Source organism: Barbus barbus (genome assembly GCF_936440315.1).
Source record: "Barbus barbus genome assembly, chromosome: 48".
Taxonomy (NCBI): domain Eukaryota; kingdom Metazoa; phylum Chordata; class Actinopteri; order Cypriniformes; family Cyprinidae; genus Barbus; species Barbus barbus.
In genome coordinates this window covers 23,717,421-23,734,885 of record NC_136726.1, presented here as the reverse complement: position 1 = coordinate 23,734,885, position 17,465 = coordinate 23,717,421, and the positions used below count along the sequence as shown (strand labels likewise).

Sequence of the window (17,465 nt, the reverse complement as noted above, 5' to 3'; positions counted from 1 at the left end):
CGTGTGTGTGTGTGTGTGTGTATATATATATATATATATATAGTTTATTTCATTTATATTATTATATTATTTATAATAAATTTTTCTGCTTTATGACATAACATATATCCATCATGACCAAAAACATTATTCAGACAGAAACATGTTTACAAAAATACTATCCTAATCAAATTTCTACACTGTAAAAAAATATTGTAAAGTTGTAAATAAAACAGATTATTAGTGAGCACACTACACAAGAAAACACCATTTCAGTCTTTCTACTTCAAGAGTTCATATTTAATTCAATGCTGTTTCTTTGTAATTACTTTGTAATTATTTTCTAGCAATTTCTGAGTGAAATCTGTCTCTACACCACATTTTTGTCATTCATGTACTGGAGTTGGATTCTCTCCTCATGTGGAGATGTAAATGGATTCAGGTCTGCTTTTGTCCTTCCTCTTTATCATGCTCTTCAGCCAGACGTGTCCCATCATGCCCTCTGTCACCCGACATCTTATCAGGGTGGCCGCAGAGGGTCTGCTGTGACCCGGACGATGCTCTCATGCCACTCTGAGTCCTGTATCCCTGCATCGCTCACAGGTGATAAAGCTGCTCTGTTCTGATAGTACGAGCATTTGTGGAAATGTCAGAGCAGATATTGAAGCACAAAAATCTGCCACAAGAGCACAGACCACCTGCTTATTAACACACAAGGAGAATCCCAGAGAAACACAAACACAACCAACAATTGAGGAAGAGATGCACCGTCAAACAAACACGCCGGAGAAAGTCGCTCGAGAAAAACACACGAGAAACACGCCCAAGAAAAATACCAGAGAAAAACACACGAGAAACACGCCCAAGAAAAATACCAGAGAAAGACGCTCGAGAAACACGCCCAAGAAAGATGCTCGAGAAAAACACACGAGAAAAACGCTTGAGAAACACGCCCGATAAAAATACCAGAGAAAGACGCTCGAGAAAAATACCAGAGAAAGATGCTCGAGAAAAACACTTGAGAAACACGCCCAAGAAAAATACCAGAGAAAGACGCTCGAGAAAAACGCACCAGAAATTAGCTCGAGAAACACGCCCAAGAAAGACGCTCGAGAAAAATACCAGAGAAAGACGCTCAAGAAAAATACCAGAGAAAGACGCTCGAGAAAAATACCAGAGAAAGACGCTCGAGAAAAATACCAGAGAAAGACGCTCAAGACAAAAAAACCAGAGAAAGACGCTCAAGAAAAATACCAGAGAAAGACGCTCCAGAAAAATGAAAGAGAAAGACGCTCGAGAAAAATACCAGAGAAAGACGCTCGAGAAAAATACCAGAGAAAGACGCTCAAGACAAAAAAACCAGAGAAAGACGCTCAAGAAAAATACCAGAGAAAGACGCTCAAGAAAAATGAAAGAGAAAGACGCTCGAGAAAAATACCAGAGAAAGACGCTCAAGAAAAATGAAAGAGAAAGACGCTCGAGAAAAATACCAGAGAAAGACGCTCGAGAAAAATACCAGAGAAAGACGCTCAAGACAAAAAAACCAGAGAAAGACGCTCAAGAAAAATACCAGAGAAAGACGCTCAAGAAAAATGAAAGAGAAAGACGCTCGAGAAAAATACCAGAGAAAGACGCTTGAGAAAAATACCAGAGAAAGACGCTCAAGACAAAAAAACCAGAGAAAGACGCTCAAGAAAAATACCAGAGAAAGACGCTCAAGAAAAATGAAAGAGAAAGACGCTCGAGAAAAATACCAGAGAAAGACGCTCAAGAAAAATGAAAGAGAAAGACGCTCGAGAAAAATACCAGAGAAAGACGCTCGAGAAAAATACCAGAGAAAGACGCTCAAGACAAAAAAACCAGAGAAAGACGCTCAAGAAAAATATCAGAGAAAGACGCTCAAGAAAAATGAAAGAGAAAGACGCTCGAGAAAAATACCAGAGAAAGACGCTCAAGACAAAAAAACCAGAGAAAGACGCTCAAGAAAAATACCAGAGAAAGACGCTCAAGAAAAATGAAAGAGAAAGACGCTCGAGAAAAATACCAGAGAAAGACGCTCGAGAAAAATACCAGAGAAAGACGCTCAAGACAAAAAAACCAGAGAAAGACACTCAAGAAAAATACCAGAGAAAGACGCTCAAGAAAAATGAAAGAGAAAGACGCTCGAGAAACACGCCCAAGAAAGACGCTCGAGAAAAATACCAGAGAAAGACGCTCGAGAAAAATACCAGAGAAAGACGCTCGAGAAAAATACCAGAGAAAGACGCTCAAGACAAAAAAACCAGAGAAAGACGCTCAAGAAAAATACCAGAGAAAGACGCTCGAGAAAAATACCAGAGAAAGACGCTCGAGAAAAATACCAGAGAAAGACGCTCGAGAAAAATACCAGAGAAAGACGCTCGAGAAAAATACCAGAGAAAGACGCTCGAGAAAAATACCAGAGAAAGACGCTCAAGACAAAAAACCAGAGAAAGACGCTCAAGAAAAATACCAGAGAAAGACGCTCGAGAAAAATGAAAGAGAAAGACGCTCGAGAAAAATACCAGAGAAAGACGCTCGAGAAAAATACCAGAGAAAGACGCTCGAGAAAAATGAAAGAGAAAGACGCTCGAGAAAAATACCAGAGAAAGACGCTCGAGAAAAATACCAGAGAAAGACGCTCGAGAAAAATACCAGAGAAAGACGCTCAAGAAAAATACCAGAGAAAGACGCTCGAGAAAAATACCGGAGAAAGACGCTCGAGAAAAATACCGGAGAAAGACGCTCGAGAAAAATACCGGAGAAAGACGCTCGAGAAAAATACCAGAGAAAGACGCTCAAGAAAAATACCAGAGAAAGACGCTCGAGAAAAATACCAGAGAAAGACGCTCGAGAAAAATACCAGAGAAAGACGCTCGAGAAAAATACCAGAGAAAGACGCTCGAGAAAAATACCAGAGAAAGACGCTCAAGACAAAAAAACCAGAGAAAGACGCTCAAGAAAAATACCAGAGAAAGACGCTCAAGAAAAATACCAGAGAAAGACGCTCGAGAAAAATACCAGAGAAAGACGCTCGAGAAAAATGAAAGAGAAAGACGCTCGAGAAAAATGCCAGAGGAAGACGCTCGAGAAAAATACCAGAGAAAGACGCTCGAGAAAAATACCAGAGAAAGACGCTCGAGAAAAATACCAGAGAAAGACGCTCGAGAAAAATACCAGAGAAAGACGCTCAAGAAAAATGAAAGAGAAAGACGCTCGAGAAAAATGCCAGAGGAAGACGCTCGAGAAAAATACCAGAGAAAGACGCTCGAGAAAAATACCAGAGAAAGACGCTCGAGAAAAATACCAGAGAAAGACGCTCGAGAAAAATACCAGAGAAAGACGCTCGAGAAAAATGCCAGAGGAAGACGCTCGAGAAAAATACCAGAGAAAGACGCTCGAGAAAAATGCCAGAGGAAGACGCTCGAGAAAAATGCCAGAGGAAGACGCTCGAGAAAAATACCAGAGAAAGACGCTCGAGAAAAATACCAGAGAAAGACGCTCAAGAAAAATACCAGAGAAAGACGCTCAAGAAAAATGAAAGAGAAAGACGCTCGAGAAAAATACCAGAGAAAGACGCTCGAGAAAAATACCAGAGAAAGACGCTCGAGAAAAATGAAAGAGAAAGACGCTCGAGAAAAATACCAGAGAAAGACGCTCGAGAAAAATACCAGAGAAAGACGCTCAAGAAAAATGAAAGAGAAAGACGCTCAAGAAAAATGAAAGAGAAAGACGCTCAAGAAAAATGAAAGAGAAAGACGCTCAAGAAAAATGAAAGAGAAAGACGCTCAAGAAAAATGAAAGAGAAAGACGCTCGAGAAAAATAACAGAGAAAGACGCTCAAGAAAAATGAAAGAGAAAGACGCTCGAGAAAAATACCAGAGAAAGACGCTCGAGAAAAATGAAAGAGAAAGACGCTCGAGAAAAATACCAGAGAAAGACGCTCGAGAAAAATACCAGAGAAAGACGCTCAAGAAAAATGAAAGAGAAAGACGCTCAAGAAAAATGAAAGAGAAAGACGCTCGAGAAACATGCCAGAGGAAGACGCTCGAGAAAAATGAAAGAGAAAGACGCTCAAGAAAAATGAAAGAGAAAGACGCTCAAGAAAAATACCAGAGAAAGACGCTCAAGAAAAATACCAGAGAAAGACGCTCAAGAAAAATAACAGAGAAAGACGCTCAAGAAAAATGAAAGAGAAAGACGCTCGAGAAAAATACCAGAGAAAGACGCTCAAGAAAAATGAAAGAGAAAGACGCTCGAGAAAAATGAAAGAGAAAGACGCTCAAGAAAAATGAAAGAGAAAGACGCTCGAGAAACATGCCAGAGGAAGACGCTCGAGAAAAATGCCAGAGGAAGACGCTCGAGAAAAATACCAGAGAAAGCCGCTCGAGAAACATGCCCAAGAAAGATGCTCGAGAAAAACACACGAGAAACACACCCAAGAAAAATACCAGAGAAACACGCTCGAAAAAAACGCACCAGAAACTCACTCGAGAAACACGCTCAAGAAACACATCCAAGAAAAAAAACTGAGAAACACACCAGAGAAACACGTCCCGAGAAACTTCCACGAGAAACGCTCGAGAAAAACGAGAAACATCCCGCTTCATTTTTAAAAAATATTGAACTTAATGAAAGTTAGCAATGTTGCCTAGGCACCTAACGAAAATAAAATACATTTACGTTACATTTAATTTCGTATTTTATATTTTGGTTTATTTCAGTTCAAATCAATTTTAAGTTAGATTTTTTGAACAGTTTTAGTTATTGTAGTACTTTAACTTACTGTAAAGTAAATGAAAATGTGAAATATTGCCTTGGCAACTAATAAAAAAAAATATTTTAAAAACTATTGTATTTCATGTTATATTTTATTTTATTTCAGTTATTTTTTATATTATTTCAATATTTTATTTTTTATATTATGTTTTAGTTTATTGTAGTATTTCAATTTAAACAAAAAAAATTGAAAGTAAAATAAAATAGTTTTTTAATTCAGTTAATTCTTATTTTATTTTAATTACCATAATATTTTTGTTTTAATCCTGGTATTGGTCAGTTTAAACAGATCAATGCTCTGAAAGCACTCGTTTCAGCTTGATACATCCATCAACTGCTCCAGTTTCTCTCGTTCTGTCTCAATCTCAATGATGAAGTCAATTAACGCGTTCTCCTTCTGTCCGGGACAGAGCGGGTCAGACGACTGCCAGCGACAGACGCCCGTGTGTGTGTGTGTGTGTGTGTGTGTGCATGTGTGTTTCTGTTCACAACACAAGAGAAGAGCTGTTCACACACAAACACACTGAAACCAAACATTTCATCACGTCTCTTGATTTACGCCCGTGATTCCCGCTGTCAACTGCATTAAGGGTTGATTTGGAGAGAGACGATGCAATAAAATCACATGTTCAATGAGGCTCTACGTTTCATTTAACGACACTGCAGAGAAATCAGCAGTCTCTGACTCGTCTGACCTCAAACTGAAGAGTAACAGCGCTAATGACCAAACCACACACACACAGCTGAGCACACTAGCAGTTTATAAAACATCAGCATTATGCCTCCAAATCCTGATCGGATGAGCATCTGAAATCAGTGTAAGTCACTTGTTACTGCGTATTACAGTGATTTCACACATTTAAATGGTTTTAGGTGGTGATGATGGACCAATATACTGGTCAGACCAACACATGATCTCACTTGTGGTCATTTTGAGTTGTTGACGATGTCTGTTTGGCCGTCAAAAATGTTAGATAAATTATACATAGCATACATACATATACAGAGTCAACTTAACAGTCCTGTCGGATGCATAACATCTGTTTCAATATTTTATGAAATGAATAAATATGCTGGAAAAACTAAACAGTTTAAATTAAATCTGGTTTGGGGTCAGTAATATTTTTTTGGTGTTTAAAATAAGTCTCTTCTGCTCACCAAGGCTGCATTTATTTGATACAAAAAATACAGTAGAAATTGTGAAATATTATTGGTTTAAAACAGCTGTTTTCTATGTGAATATGTGTTAAACTGTAGTTTATTTCAGTGATGTGCAGCTGTATTTTCAGCATCATTACTCCAGTCTTCAGTGTCACATGATCTTCAGAAATCATTCTAATATACTGATTTACTGCTCAAGAAACATTTCTGATAATTATCAATTATCAAACCCTTCTCTCTGTTCTCTGCGGTGCCTCCTCTAGCAACAATAATTGCAGGCATTTCAAGCAAAACATAGTTTAAAGGGTCATCATTTTCCATGGGCATTCTTTAGGGTCTTAATGAAAAGTCTATAACATACTTTGGTTAAAATTTCTCAATGGTAGTGTAAAACAACACCTTTACCCTGTCAAAATCAGCTCTGTTTTCTGCAAGCCGTTTTAGTCCATGTCGCTTTAAATGCTAATGAGCTCTGCTGACCCTGCCCCTCTGTTGACCCCGCCCCTCTCTTCCGTGGGGTGATGAGCAGTACTGTTTACTTTAGACGTGAAACTGGCTAACTAGCACATTATTAGGAAAGGCGATTTGCAAAGATTCATTAAAAAACCCTTATACTCACTTCTTCTGTAGATGAACATAGACACATTTAGGCAGATCGGGAATCATAGCTATCACTTCAAAGCAAAAGTAACGTTAATCTTCTGTGTCTTCAGCGGCTCAATTATCAGGAGTAAATGACGACTGCTATGTTCATTATTACATACAACAACAAAACACCTCAATCTCTCAATCTGAGACATTCTTGTCTTCCCCTGCACCGGAGGCAGACACAATGGCGGACAGCTCTCAGCTCACTCGGGGGGCGGGGCTAAGGTAAGACGGTCCTGTCAATCAACTATCGTGGGAGGGGCCTGCACAGACCTACATCATTCTGACAGGAATCTCAGAACAGCCTGATTGGAGAAAGGGGATTTAAAAAAAAACACTGGCTGGATTTTTATCATTATAGGATGGATGTGTACACACACTTCCAACACACATTTATGTTCAAACAACTTGAAAAGTGAATTTTGCATCCGATGACCCCTTTAAGACATGCTTTTTTTGGGCGTTGAATAATGGCGCAAATGCCAGTAATTTGACGAGTGCAAACGTTAATGAATCTCGTTGCATGATTCATTTGAATGCTCTCCTCCCATAAATTTTGCATCTGAAAGGGAAACTCCTACAAATGCATATTCAATAAGGTCAGGTGCAAAAAATAACTGTCCACACCTTTTCAGCACGAATTCTTCACTGCGCGTCTTTAGTAAAACCTGACAGTACTATTTTAACGCCAAAAGATGGTTTGTGCTGACGCAAGCTGTTAGTAAAACTGGCCCCAAGAGTCAAAATATTAGCTGGATTGATGCAGAAGCTGAAACTCTGTGAACAACAGATTGATGTGTATTTGTGATGCGTCATTTCAGCCAGCACTCACTCACACATGCATTATTAATAGATGTGTGATTATGTAACGCTGCCGTGATTCTTCAGTCTCAGGGATCTGTAAATATTCCTTTTCATATTCCTGCTCGGAGTCAGCAGCCAGAGGCTCATTCCCGCTGAACCCAACACATTCACTCACGTCCCTGGATTTACATCAGAGCAAACGCCTGCATACAGCACTATGAATCCTGCTTTATTTTTTCATAAATTCTGTTTCAGTTTTTAATTTTTCAGGATTATATTTTAACACTTTAATAATCAAAAAGATGTCTAATAAATTTCATTCATAAAACTTTTACAATTAATCTTTTATTTGGACAAAAGTGTCTTATGAAATGTGTTCTATTTTTTTTTCTCAATAAATTCTATTTGGTCTGATTTAATTTTTGTAATGAAAATTTTTATACTCACATTTACAATATTACAACTTAATATTTAACATTTTAATATTTATAGACACTAGTCCATATTGCAGTTTGAGTCCCTGTACTGCACTAGTTTTGATTTATACATCCAAAATGTCCAAAATCCCAGGACATTTCACATTATACTTTAAATGTGAGTTTTTTATGACTGGATTCTGTCTGTTCAAGTGAATTCATAAAGCTTTAATAACTTAAGAATATATTAAAATTTTAACAATAATTGTGTTTTTTCAGAAATTCTGTGCTGTCTGTTTAAATTAGTGTTTTATGATAAAATATTAGTTAGCACAAAAAAAGCAGTAATCAAATGAATGCACAAAACTTTAACAATTTAATTAATATTTTAAAATGTAATTAAATTTAAATTGTTTCTTTCATTTATTAGCTAACAGAGCACTGCACCACAGAGATTTAATGTTTAAATTAAAACATGGAGGAAAAGTGTGTGATATTCCTTAAATAATGTTTCAAGTTAAGTTTGAGAAGTACATTTTACTCTACAATAGTAATACATTTGTCACAATTTCTTCAAGTTAAACCAAACTTTTATTTTGGCGTGTTGAGTTTCTGTGTGTATTTGATAGTTTTCTCAAATGAAAAGGTGAAATGCTGGTTAAGTGACTAAATAGCAGTCTTTGTGCTTTTATATTCACAAACGCTAGTCCACAGCGTTACATATTCATCCAAAATTTTTTCAAATTCCACGTTGTACAGAAATTCCATTCTGTGTTTTCCGCATCACAGAGCCAGATGCTCATGGAAAACCAGGATATTTAAACACAGTCCCACTGGAAAAAGATTGAGAATGAGGAATTAAACTTATTCCCTCTTTTAAAATGTACAGTTCTACATCTCTCACAACAACGTCTGTTTCCAAACAGGTTTCCCAACTCTCCCTTACAATTCGAAGGAAAGAGACTCAGAGAAACAATCAGGAGCCAGAATTCCTCCATCCAGCAGGATTCAGAGAAGTGGGGAACCTCTCTCTCTTTCTCTCTCTCTGTGTGTTTCTGCAGGTAATCTCTCGGCTGTGGACACCAGATCAATCAAACGGCTCATTTTTCTCGTCTTTTGTTCCTGGTTCCAGCTGTGAGGTTTGAGGACCATCAGTCAGCGAGAGGCGTCCGGACAGAGAGATGGATTGGGACATTTGCAGCATACAGTCCGGTGAGGAGGGGGTCACAGGGGCCCCGGGGCCTCAGGCCGTTCCTCACTCACACACACACTTGTCCCAGCAGTGATGAAACTCATTTATCAATGCACCTGTCCAGTTCATACGTTCAGAAACACACACATTGTATGAAGTCACTGTAGAGCTCCAAACGTCGCTGTTTATTCCACACCTGATGAACACTGGATTTACAAGATTCTAAATTAATTATTTCAAATAAATGCTGTTCTTTTGAAGTTTCTATTCATCTGTGAATCCTGTGAAAAAAATGTATCACGGTTTCCAGAAAAATATTGTGCAGCACAACTGTTTTCAACATTGATAATAATCAGAAATGTTTGTTGAGCAGTAAATCAGTATATTATTATGATTTCTGAAGATCATGTGACACTGAAGACTGGAGTAATGATGCTGAAAATACAGCTGCAGATCACAGAAATAAATTACACTTTAACACATATTCACAGAGAAAACAGCTGTTTTGAATTGTAATAATATTGCACTGTTTTACGGTATTTCTGCAGCCTTGGTGAGCGTAAAACCCTTAAAAAATCATTAAAATCTTACCAACCCCTTTTGAATGGTAGTACAGTATACAAATCCATGACTCACATGAATCAACATATCTACTAAATCTGCATGAACCACAAATACAAAAAATTAACAAGCAAATGAGTCACTTAACCGGACATAAACATTCCTTTGAGAGAAACTAAGAAAATACTTCAGGAAAGCAAGCATTTGATTACGTTGTTGGTGGCACAAAAGAAAACATCCCTACAATATCCCAAGATTCCTGGAGCTTAACTGATAGAAACATCTCAATCATGAATATGTGAAAACCAGCTCAGTCCAAGCGCTTGAACCAGTCTGTAGGTGGCGCTCTTCATCACATGCACAGCAGAATACACTGAACTCCTCTTCAACCTCAAGTCTCTGGAGACCAGCACAGCATTACAGGGCTTATAGACCATCAGCAGACAATTAAAGAGCCCAGCGTACACACATAAACACCAGCGCGGATGGAAATGTCACTTCCTGTGCAGCGATGTGTTCCACACGCATCTGTAGAAAGACTAATTAGGCCAGAGAACGCCAGAGAGCACTTATAACACACCACAACAAACACACAGAACAATATCCCTGAACTTACTTCATTATCTATCTATATATACATTATTTCTTTTATTTTGTATACTCTGTGTATTTGCTCACACTTATGCTAATGTGTTCACCGTATTGTATTAGTACAACAGAACTCATACTAAAAGAACTACTATGGTGGTACCTGTGGTACTTTGATATATTCAATGCCAGTGGTGCTAAATGATCACCATATATATGTACCATGGTATTTAAATGGTACTCCAAAGAATACTGTGAAACTACCATGGTACATGTCCAAAAACTATGATATTATGTTACAAAAAACATGGTTTTTGTTCAACAACTATATTATGATGTAACAAAAACATGGTATTGTGATGTGAAAACACTGTAAAAACATGGTATTTGTCCAAGAACTATGATATTATGTGAAAAACGGGTATTATGATGGGAAAACACTGTAAAAATATGGTGATTTTATGTGAAAATAGTATATGGATACATATGTGTACACATACAGAAGATTACGCTTCCTTTTAAGACACCTTGTTTCAGACAATTTGTAAGGTAGCATTACATGAATCAATTGCATTGCAATATGTGGTTTATGAAGTAAAAAAAAAAGAAAATCAAGGAGGTCAATATAATACCTGGCGTCTCTATCGGTTAGCATTCCCATTTATCTCAATGGCAGATGTTCAGCTGCTGCAGGAGCTACACATCATTAAGCCTTAAAGGAACAGCAGCAAAAGTCATGAAAAACTACAGAAACCTGGACAGACCTCTATAAAGTCTGAATGAAATCCTGCAAACTGTTCAGAGTCTCTGAGATGAAAGGAGTGAAGGAGAGATGAGCGACACACTGACACACTTTCATCTGTGGGTGTGTGAACACCTCGTTTACACCATCTCACGCTCTCAAACGCCAAACATTCACTTGCACGATGGTGTCCTTTCACGGGAGACGAGAGCTTGTGTTACTGAAGGCTACAGCTCCAAAGAGAAGATTCACAACACTAAACACCAGATCTGAGGATCTCATCTGCTGTCCACCTTCAGAAGCAGAAGCTTAAACACCAGAGGACACAATACAACGAAAAAACCCATAAGATATTGAAAAATAACCCAAAATAAAGCAAATAAAACCACAGCAGAAGCAGAATCAACACCAGAAACCACAAGAAATATGTGCAAGCATGCTGCGATTAATGTTGTTAAACACGCATGCGTTGATTTGTGACTGCGTGTTTTGAGTTTGAGCTCCATCAAGTTGATTCTTTATCGTCTATTTTCTATCTTAAAAACTATTTTATACACTATCATTTTCGTTTCTATAACGTGTGAATATATCCCCTGTAGCATTCTAAAACAAAACCAATTAGAGCGCCTTGTTATCACTAGTTTTATTTTGATTTCTCGAGTCTGCTATTAGCTTATAGCCCGTTAGCATCGCTAATCTCGCTTACATTGCTAATACTCTATTCACACACATTACCATTGTTTCACTGTTACTTGCTTAAATGGCGGATTTGTGTCTACCTTTGAGTGCAGGTGAGGACACATTCAAGCTGCATTCGGTGCAGCTGGAGCTGGAGGCCATGGAGAAGCAGATCCGCGACCTGGTGGAGAAACAGGCCCAGCAGAGAGACCGAAGAGCCGTGCTGGAAACATCCCGGGCTGACGCTCACAAGTCAGTAAGTATACAGCACGCTGCTAACACTCCCACCACCTCTACTCCGTGTGTTTCTCTGCACAGACCCTGTGCACCCAGGACGCGATCTTCCCAGATGTCCTTCACTCCAGCGCCGGGACGCCACGGACCCTGGGTGCACCATCAGCGGAAGACACGAGCCAGGCCCCGGGTGACGACCTCTCCCCCTCCGGTCTTCGAGATCTCCACCCGGAACCGCTTCACTCCCCTCCGCGAGACGGAACGCGACGCTGTGATCATCGGAGACTCCACCGTCCGGCACGTCCGTGCTACGTTAGCTGAAGGTAAAGTGCACACTCACTGTTTCCCCGGTGCTCGTGTTCTGCTGTTTCTGCGCAGATACCCGCGATCCTGAAGGGCGACGAGAGCATCGGTGCTGTCGTGCTGCACGCGGGGGTTAACGACACCAAGCTGCGGCAGACGGAGACACTAAAGAGGGACTTCAGGAGCCTGATCGAGACGGTACGCAGCACATCGCCCGCGATGACGATCATTATTTCAGGACCGCTTCCCACGTATCGACGAGGACACGAAAGGTTCAGTAGACTTTTTGCTTTAAATTAATGGTTATAGTCATGGTGTAAAGAACAGAAACTGCTCTTTGTTAATAATTGGAATCTTTACTGGAAGCATCCTAGGCTTTTGGCTTGCACCCCAGCAGAGTCGGAGCGGAACTCCTGTCGGACAACATCTGCAGGACGCTACGCTCCATCTGACTAGTAAGCCAATTCTCAAATAACTGCTATGATGACTTTTGTTCTACCCACTTAAAAGATAGAAGTACTTGCGTTGTCCAATCTATACAGACTGTGTCTGTTCCCCGAATAGCGAGGTCAAAATATAAATTTAATGCAGGATCTAGAAAAAATCTGATCATGATTAAACCAGAAAAACGCTAAATAAATGAACAAAAACAATTTTTAAAGCTTGGGCTCCTAAACATTAGATCACTCGCACCCAAAGCAGTTATTGTAAATGAAATGATCACAGATAATAATTTTGATGTACTCTGCCTGACTGAAACCTGTCTTAAATCAAATGAATATTTTGGTCTAAATGAGTCTACTCCACCAAGCTACTGTTATAAACATGAGCCCCGTCAGACTGGTCGTGGCGGCGGTGTGGCAACAATATATAGTGATATTCTCAATGTTACTCAGAAAACAGGATACAGGAGGTTTAACGCATTCGAAATACTTCTGCTTAATGTTACACTGTTAGATATGCAAAAGAAATCTCTCCTATCTCTTGCTCTGGCTACTGTGTATAGACCGCCAGGGCCATGTACAGATTTCCTAAAAGAATTAGCAGATTTCCTCTCAGATCTATTAGTTAATGTTGATATTTCAGCTTCATTCATCGCACCCAAAGAAAAACTGCAGTGCTTTACAACTATAGGACAGGAAGAGCTAAATAAACTTATCAGTGCATCTAAACCAACAACATGTTTATTAGATCCTGTACCCACTAAACTACTGAAAGAGTTGTTACCTGTAGCAGAAGAACCGCTTCTCAATATTATTAACTCATCGTTATCTTTAGGTCACGTCCCAAAACCATTCAAGCTGGCGGTTATTAAGCCTCTTATTAAGAAACCACAACTAGATTCTAATGAACTGGCAAATTACAGACCCATTTCAAATCTTCCGTTTATGTCTACAATTTTAGAAAAAGTTGTGTCTGCTCAATTGTGCTCCTACTTGCAAAAGAAACAGAAACTGCACTTGTTAAAATTACAAATGACTTGCTTCTTGCTTCAGATCAAGGCTGCATCTCATTGCTAGTATTACTTGATCTTAGTGCTGCGTTCGACACTATAGACCATGATATACTCATAGATCGATTACAAAACTATACAGGTATTCAAGGGCAGGCTTTAAGATGGTTTAGATCCTACCTGTCCGATCGCTACCACTTTGTTCATTTAAATGGAGAGTCATCTCAATTATCACCAGTAAAGTATGGAGTACCACAAGGATCTGTCCTAGGTCCTCTGCTATTTCCAATATACATGTTGCCCCTTAGTAATATTATTAGAAAATACGGGATTAGTTTTCATTGTTATGCTGATGATACTCAACTATACATCTCAACAAGACCAGATGAAACTTCTCAACTATCTAAGATAATAGATTGTGTAAAAAATGTAAAAGATTGGATGACCAATAATCTCCTCCTATTAAATTCAGATAAGACAGAGATATTACTTATTGGACCAAAAAACAGTACACAGAATCTCTTGGATTACAATTTGCAACTAGACGGATGCACTGTTACTCTAAAGTCAAAAATCTGGGTGTTATATTAGACAGCAACTTGTCCTTTGAAAATCATATTTCCCATGTTACAAAAACAGCATTCTTCCATCTCAGGAACATTGCCAAGCTTCGAAACATGTTACCTGTTTCTGATGCAGAAAAGCTAGTTCATGCATTCATGACCTCTAGACTGGACTATTGTAATGCACTGCTAGCTGGTTGTCCTGCATCTTCAATAAACAAGCTACAGATAGTCCAAAATGCAGCGGCTAGAGTTCTTACCAGGTCAAGAAAATATGATCATATTACCCCAATTTTACAGTCTCTGCACTGGCTACCTATTCAGTTCTGTATCATTTACACAATATTATTACTTGCTTATAAGGCCCTAAATGGTTTAGCTCCTGCGTATCTAACTCGTCTTCTACCACGCTACAATCCAACCCGCTCCCTAAGGTCACAAAACTCTGGACTTTTGGTAGTACCTAGGATAGCAAAGTCCACTAAAGGAGGTAGAGCTTTCTCACATTTGGCTCCCAAACTCTGGAATAGCCTTCCTGATAACGTTCGGGGTTCAGACACACTCTCTCTGTTTAAATCTAGATTAAAGACACATCTCTTTAGCCAAGCATTCACATAATGCATCTTATAATCTTGTACTGCAGTTATATCTGATCAAATGTACATTATTATTATTCTTTAGCTTGGGTTGAACAAATCATTGTTGCTTAGATGGAACAGCAGCTACGCTAATTATGTCTCTATTTGTTTCTCTGTTGATTAACATCCAGTGGTAACTAGGAATGACAGAAGCTTCAGTCTGGATCCAACCCTTAAATGATCTGAGATGACCGAACACCTGAGAAGAGATGATGCCAACCCCTCAGAGGACCTCAGAGGATGCCAACGCTCAGACAACACACAGAATTAACAAATTCTGCCATAAGTTAAATATATTAAGGTTCTGCAATATATAAATATATTGTGGAAACTTAATTTCCTGTAGAGCTTGCAACGATTTGTATCGTTATAAAGCGCTATACAAATAAACTTGAACTTGATCACAGAAGTTCTCTGAGACAACACATAATTGGTTGGGTTTCCAACAGAACGTCAAATCATGGACTATTTCTATGTTATTAATCGCCTAATTCTGTTAATGTAGTGGTTTTGGTGATGCTTCAATCAGAAACGTGACCTTCAGAAGCTCATCAGACCCACGTGATCTTCATCGCTCTGATTAAAACGATCCATCCGGAGATGATTCGTCAAAACTCCTCGTTACAGAACAATGGCAGCAATTAACTGAGTGAATCTCCCGTCATACACTCAGCGGAACATTTCACGTTTATTAGGACCCAGAATCGTTTTCTACGAGTGCTAATGAGCCCACCGTGAACATGACGAGCGTGTGTGCGAGATACAGAGGCTATTAAAGCTCTTCAGCATCATAAGCGCTAATGAAACACGCAGCAGAGAATCAATCAGCAGAGAAGATCAAGACTGGATCATCTTCAACATTATAGACCTTCAGCTCGGTGGGAATCAGCACTGATCGTGTTTGGATGTGCTGTGTGTTATAAACTCACTGTTTGACGTTTTATAATCAGTGAAATCACATAAAGGCCCCACAAGCACATCAGATCTCCAAAAAAAATCAACCTCAGGAACATTAAATGCTCCATGTTTGTGTATTTGTTCACACTTATGCTTATTTACTGCATATAACAGAACTAATTCTACAAAAACTATAGGTGGTACCGTAGTAGTTTTACTGATATATTCAACGCCAATGGTGCTTAATGATTCCCATGGTATTTAAATGGTGCTACAAATAATACTGTGAAACTACCATGGTACATGTCTGATAACTATGGCATTGTGTCAAAGAGATACATAGATTTACTGTACGGTACATATCCAAAAACACCAAGATATTACTGCACCTTTATAGTGTGAAACATCCAGAGTGCCAAATCCTAACGAGGTAAAACCATGGTACATGTCCAAAAAATATGGTATTATATGAAAAATACATAAGACTATCATTAAAACCATCATAAAACAAATGGTACATGTCCAAAAAATATGGTATTATGCAGGATGAGAAAACATCACAAAATAACATATTATTAATATAACGGTATTACCACAAAAAACATTGTAAAACCATGGTAAATGTCTAACAAATGTGGTATTATGTGAAAAATACATGGCATTACCATGCAAAACCATTGTTAAACTATGGTATTATGTCACAAATACATGATATTACTATGAAAACCATTATACAGTCATGGTAAACAAACAAAAAAACTATGGTATTATGTGAAGAAAAATGCATGGTATTACCATGAAAAAACACTGTAAAACCATGGTACATGTCCACAAATACATAGTAGTAGCATGTAAAACTATGGTATTATGTGAAAAGCACAGCAAGCATCAATACCTACAATAGAGAGTATTGTCATAAAAAAGACATTGAAAAATCATGATACATGTCCAAAAACCAATGCTACTGCCATGATACAAATAAATAAGTATGGTAGCATTGTAAACATGGTATTACCATAGTACCACAGTAGTGACGGATGAGAAACTTTGGGACCAGCAGCACAAACCTCCTGAATCTCAGGTAAGTGGTGTGTCTCACCTGTGAGATCTCGTACAGTAGTTTGTAATGCTCCTCTCTCTTCTGTAAACTACACAGATTGCAGCCCATCCTCGTGCTCAGGGATACGGCAGCCGTCTCGCTCTCCCTCCAGAACGGCTCTCACACACACAGCGCCTCTCATCCGTGTGTCACCGCACAGACCTGCATGCACAACCGCAGCCTCCAGCATCCGACAGCGTGTGAGATCCGCTCGCTCTCACACACACACGCCCCCTTCAGCCGCTCAGCCTATGAATAATCATGAGAGGGGCGGCGCTACGACAGTGGGAGGAGTCAGTGCGCATCAGTGCTCAAACAATGAGGCTCTTTTGTGTCAGTAACACTGATGTCACACACACACGCACACACACACACACACACACACATACAGTCAGCGCTGGTCAGATTGTGTGTCTTGTGGTGGAGATTTTAAGTGGTTTTTAGTCTTAAACTGTTATTACTGATTGAGGAGACGCAGCTCACAGAGGAATTGATCAGAAGCTTTTCAACATAATGTGCAAAAAGCAAAGTAGGTCACCAACCAACCCATAGGGACTTCACACACACACAACCATACATACATGAAAAAAACCTATGAAATATGAGTATTATCAATGCACTTTTAGCCAAAAGCAATAGCTGGTCATTTTAGTTTTGTGGCTGATCATAAATCTAAACTATTTGTAAAACAGGGTTAAACTGTACAAGCAAA

The 17,465-nt window shown here is 39.0% G+C and overlaps 1 protein-coding gene across 1 annotated transcript in view; it reads right to left on the bottom strand.

Annotated features, from left to right (window-relative positions):
• Positions 1–16,956, bottom strand: part of LOC306866824 (PDZ domain-containing RING finger protein 4) — a 53,712-nt gene extending 36,756 nt beyond the window's left edge. The window contains exon 1 of the mRNA XM_079412204.1: positions 16,754–16,956. Within this exon, the coding sequence (XP_079268330.1) occupies positions 16,754–16,822 (69 nt within the window). The 5' untranslated portion in view covers positions 16,823–16,956. The remainder of the gene's footprint in view (positions 1–16,753) is intronic.
• Between the last annotated feature and the right edge of the window lie 509 nt (positions 16,957–17,465).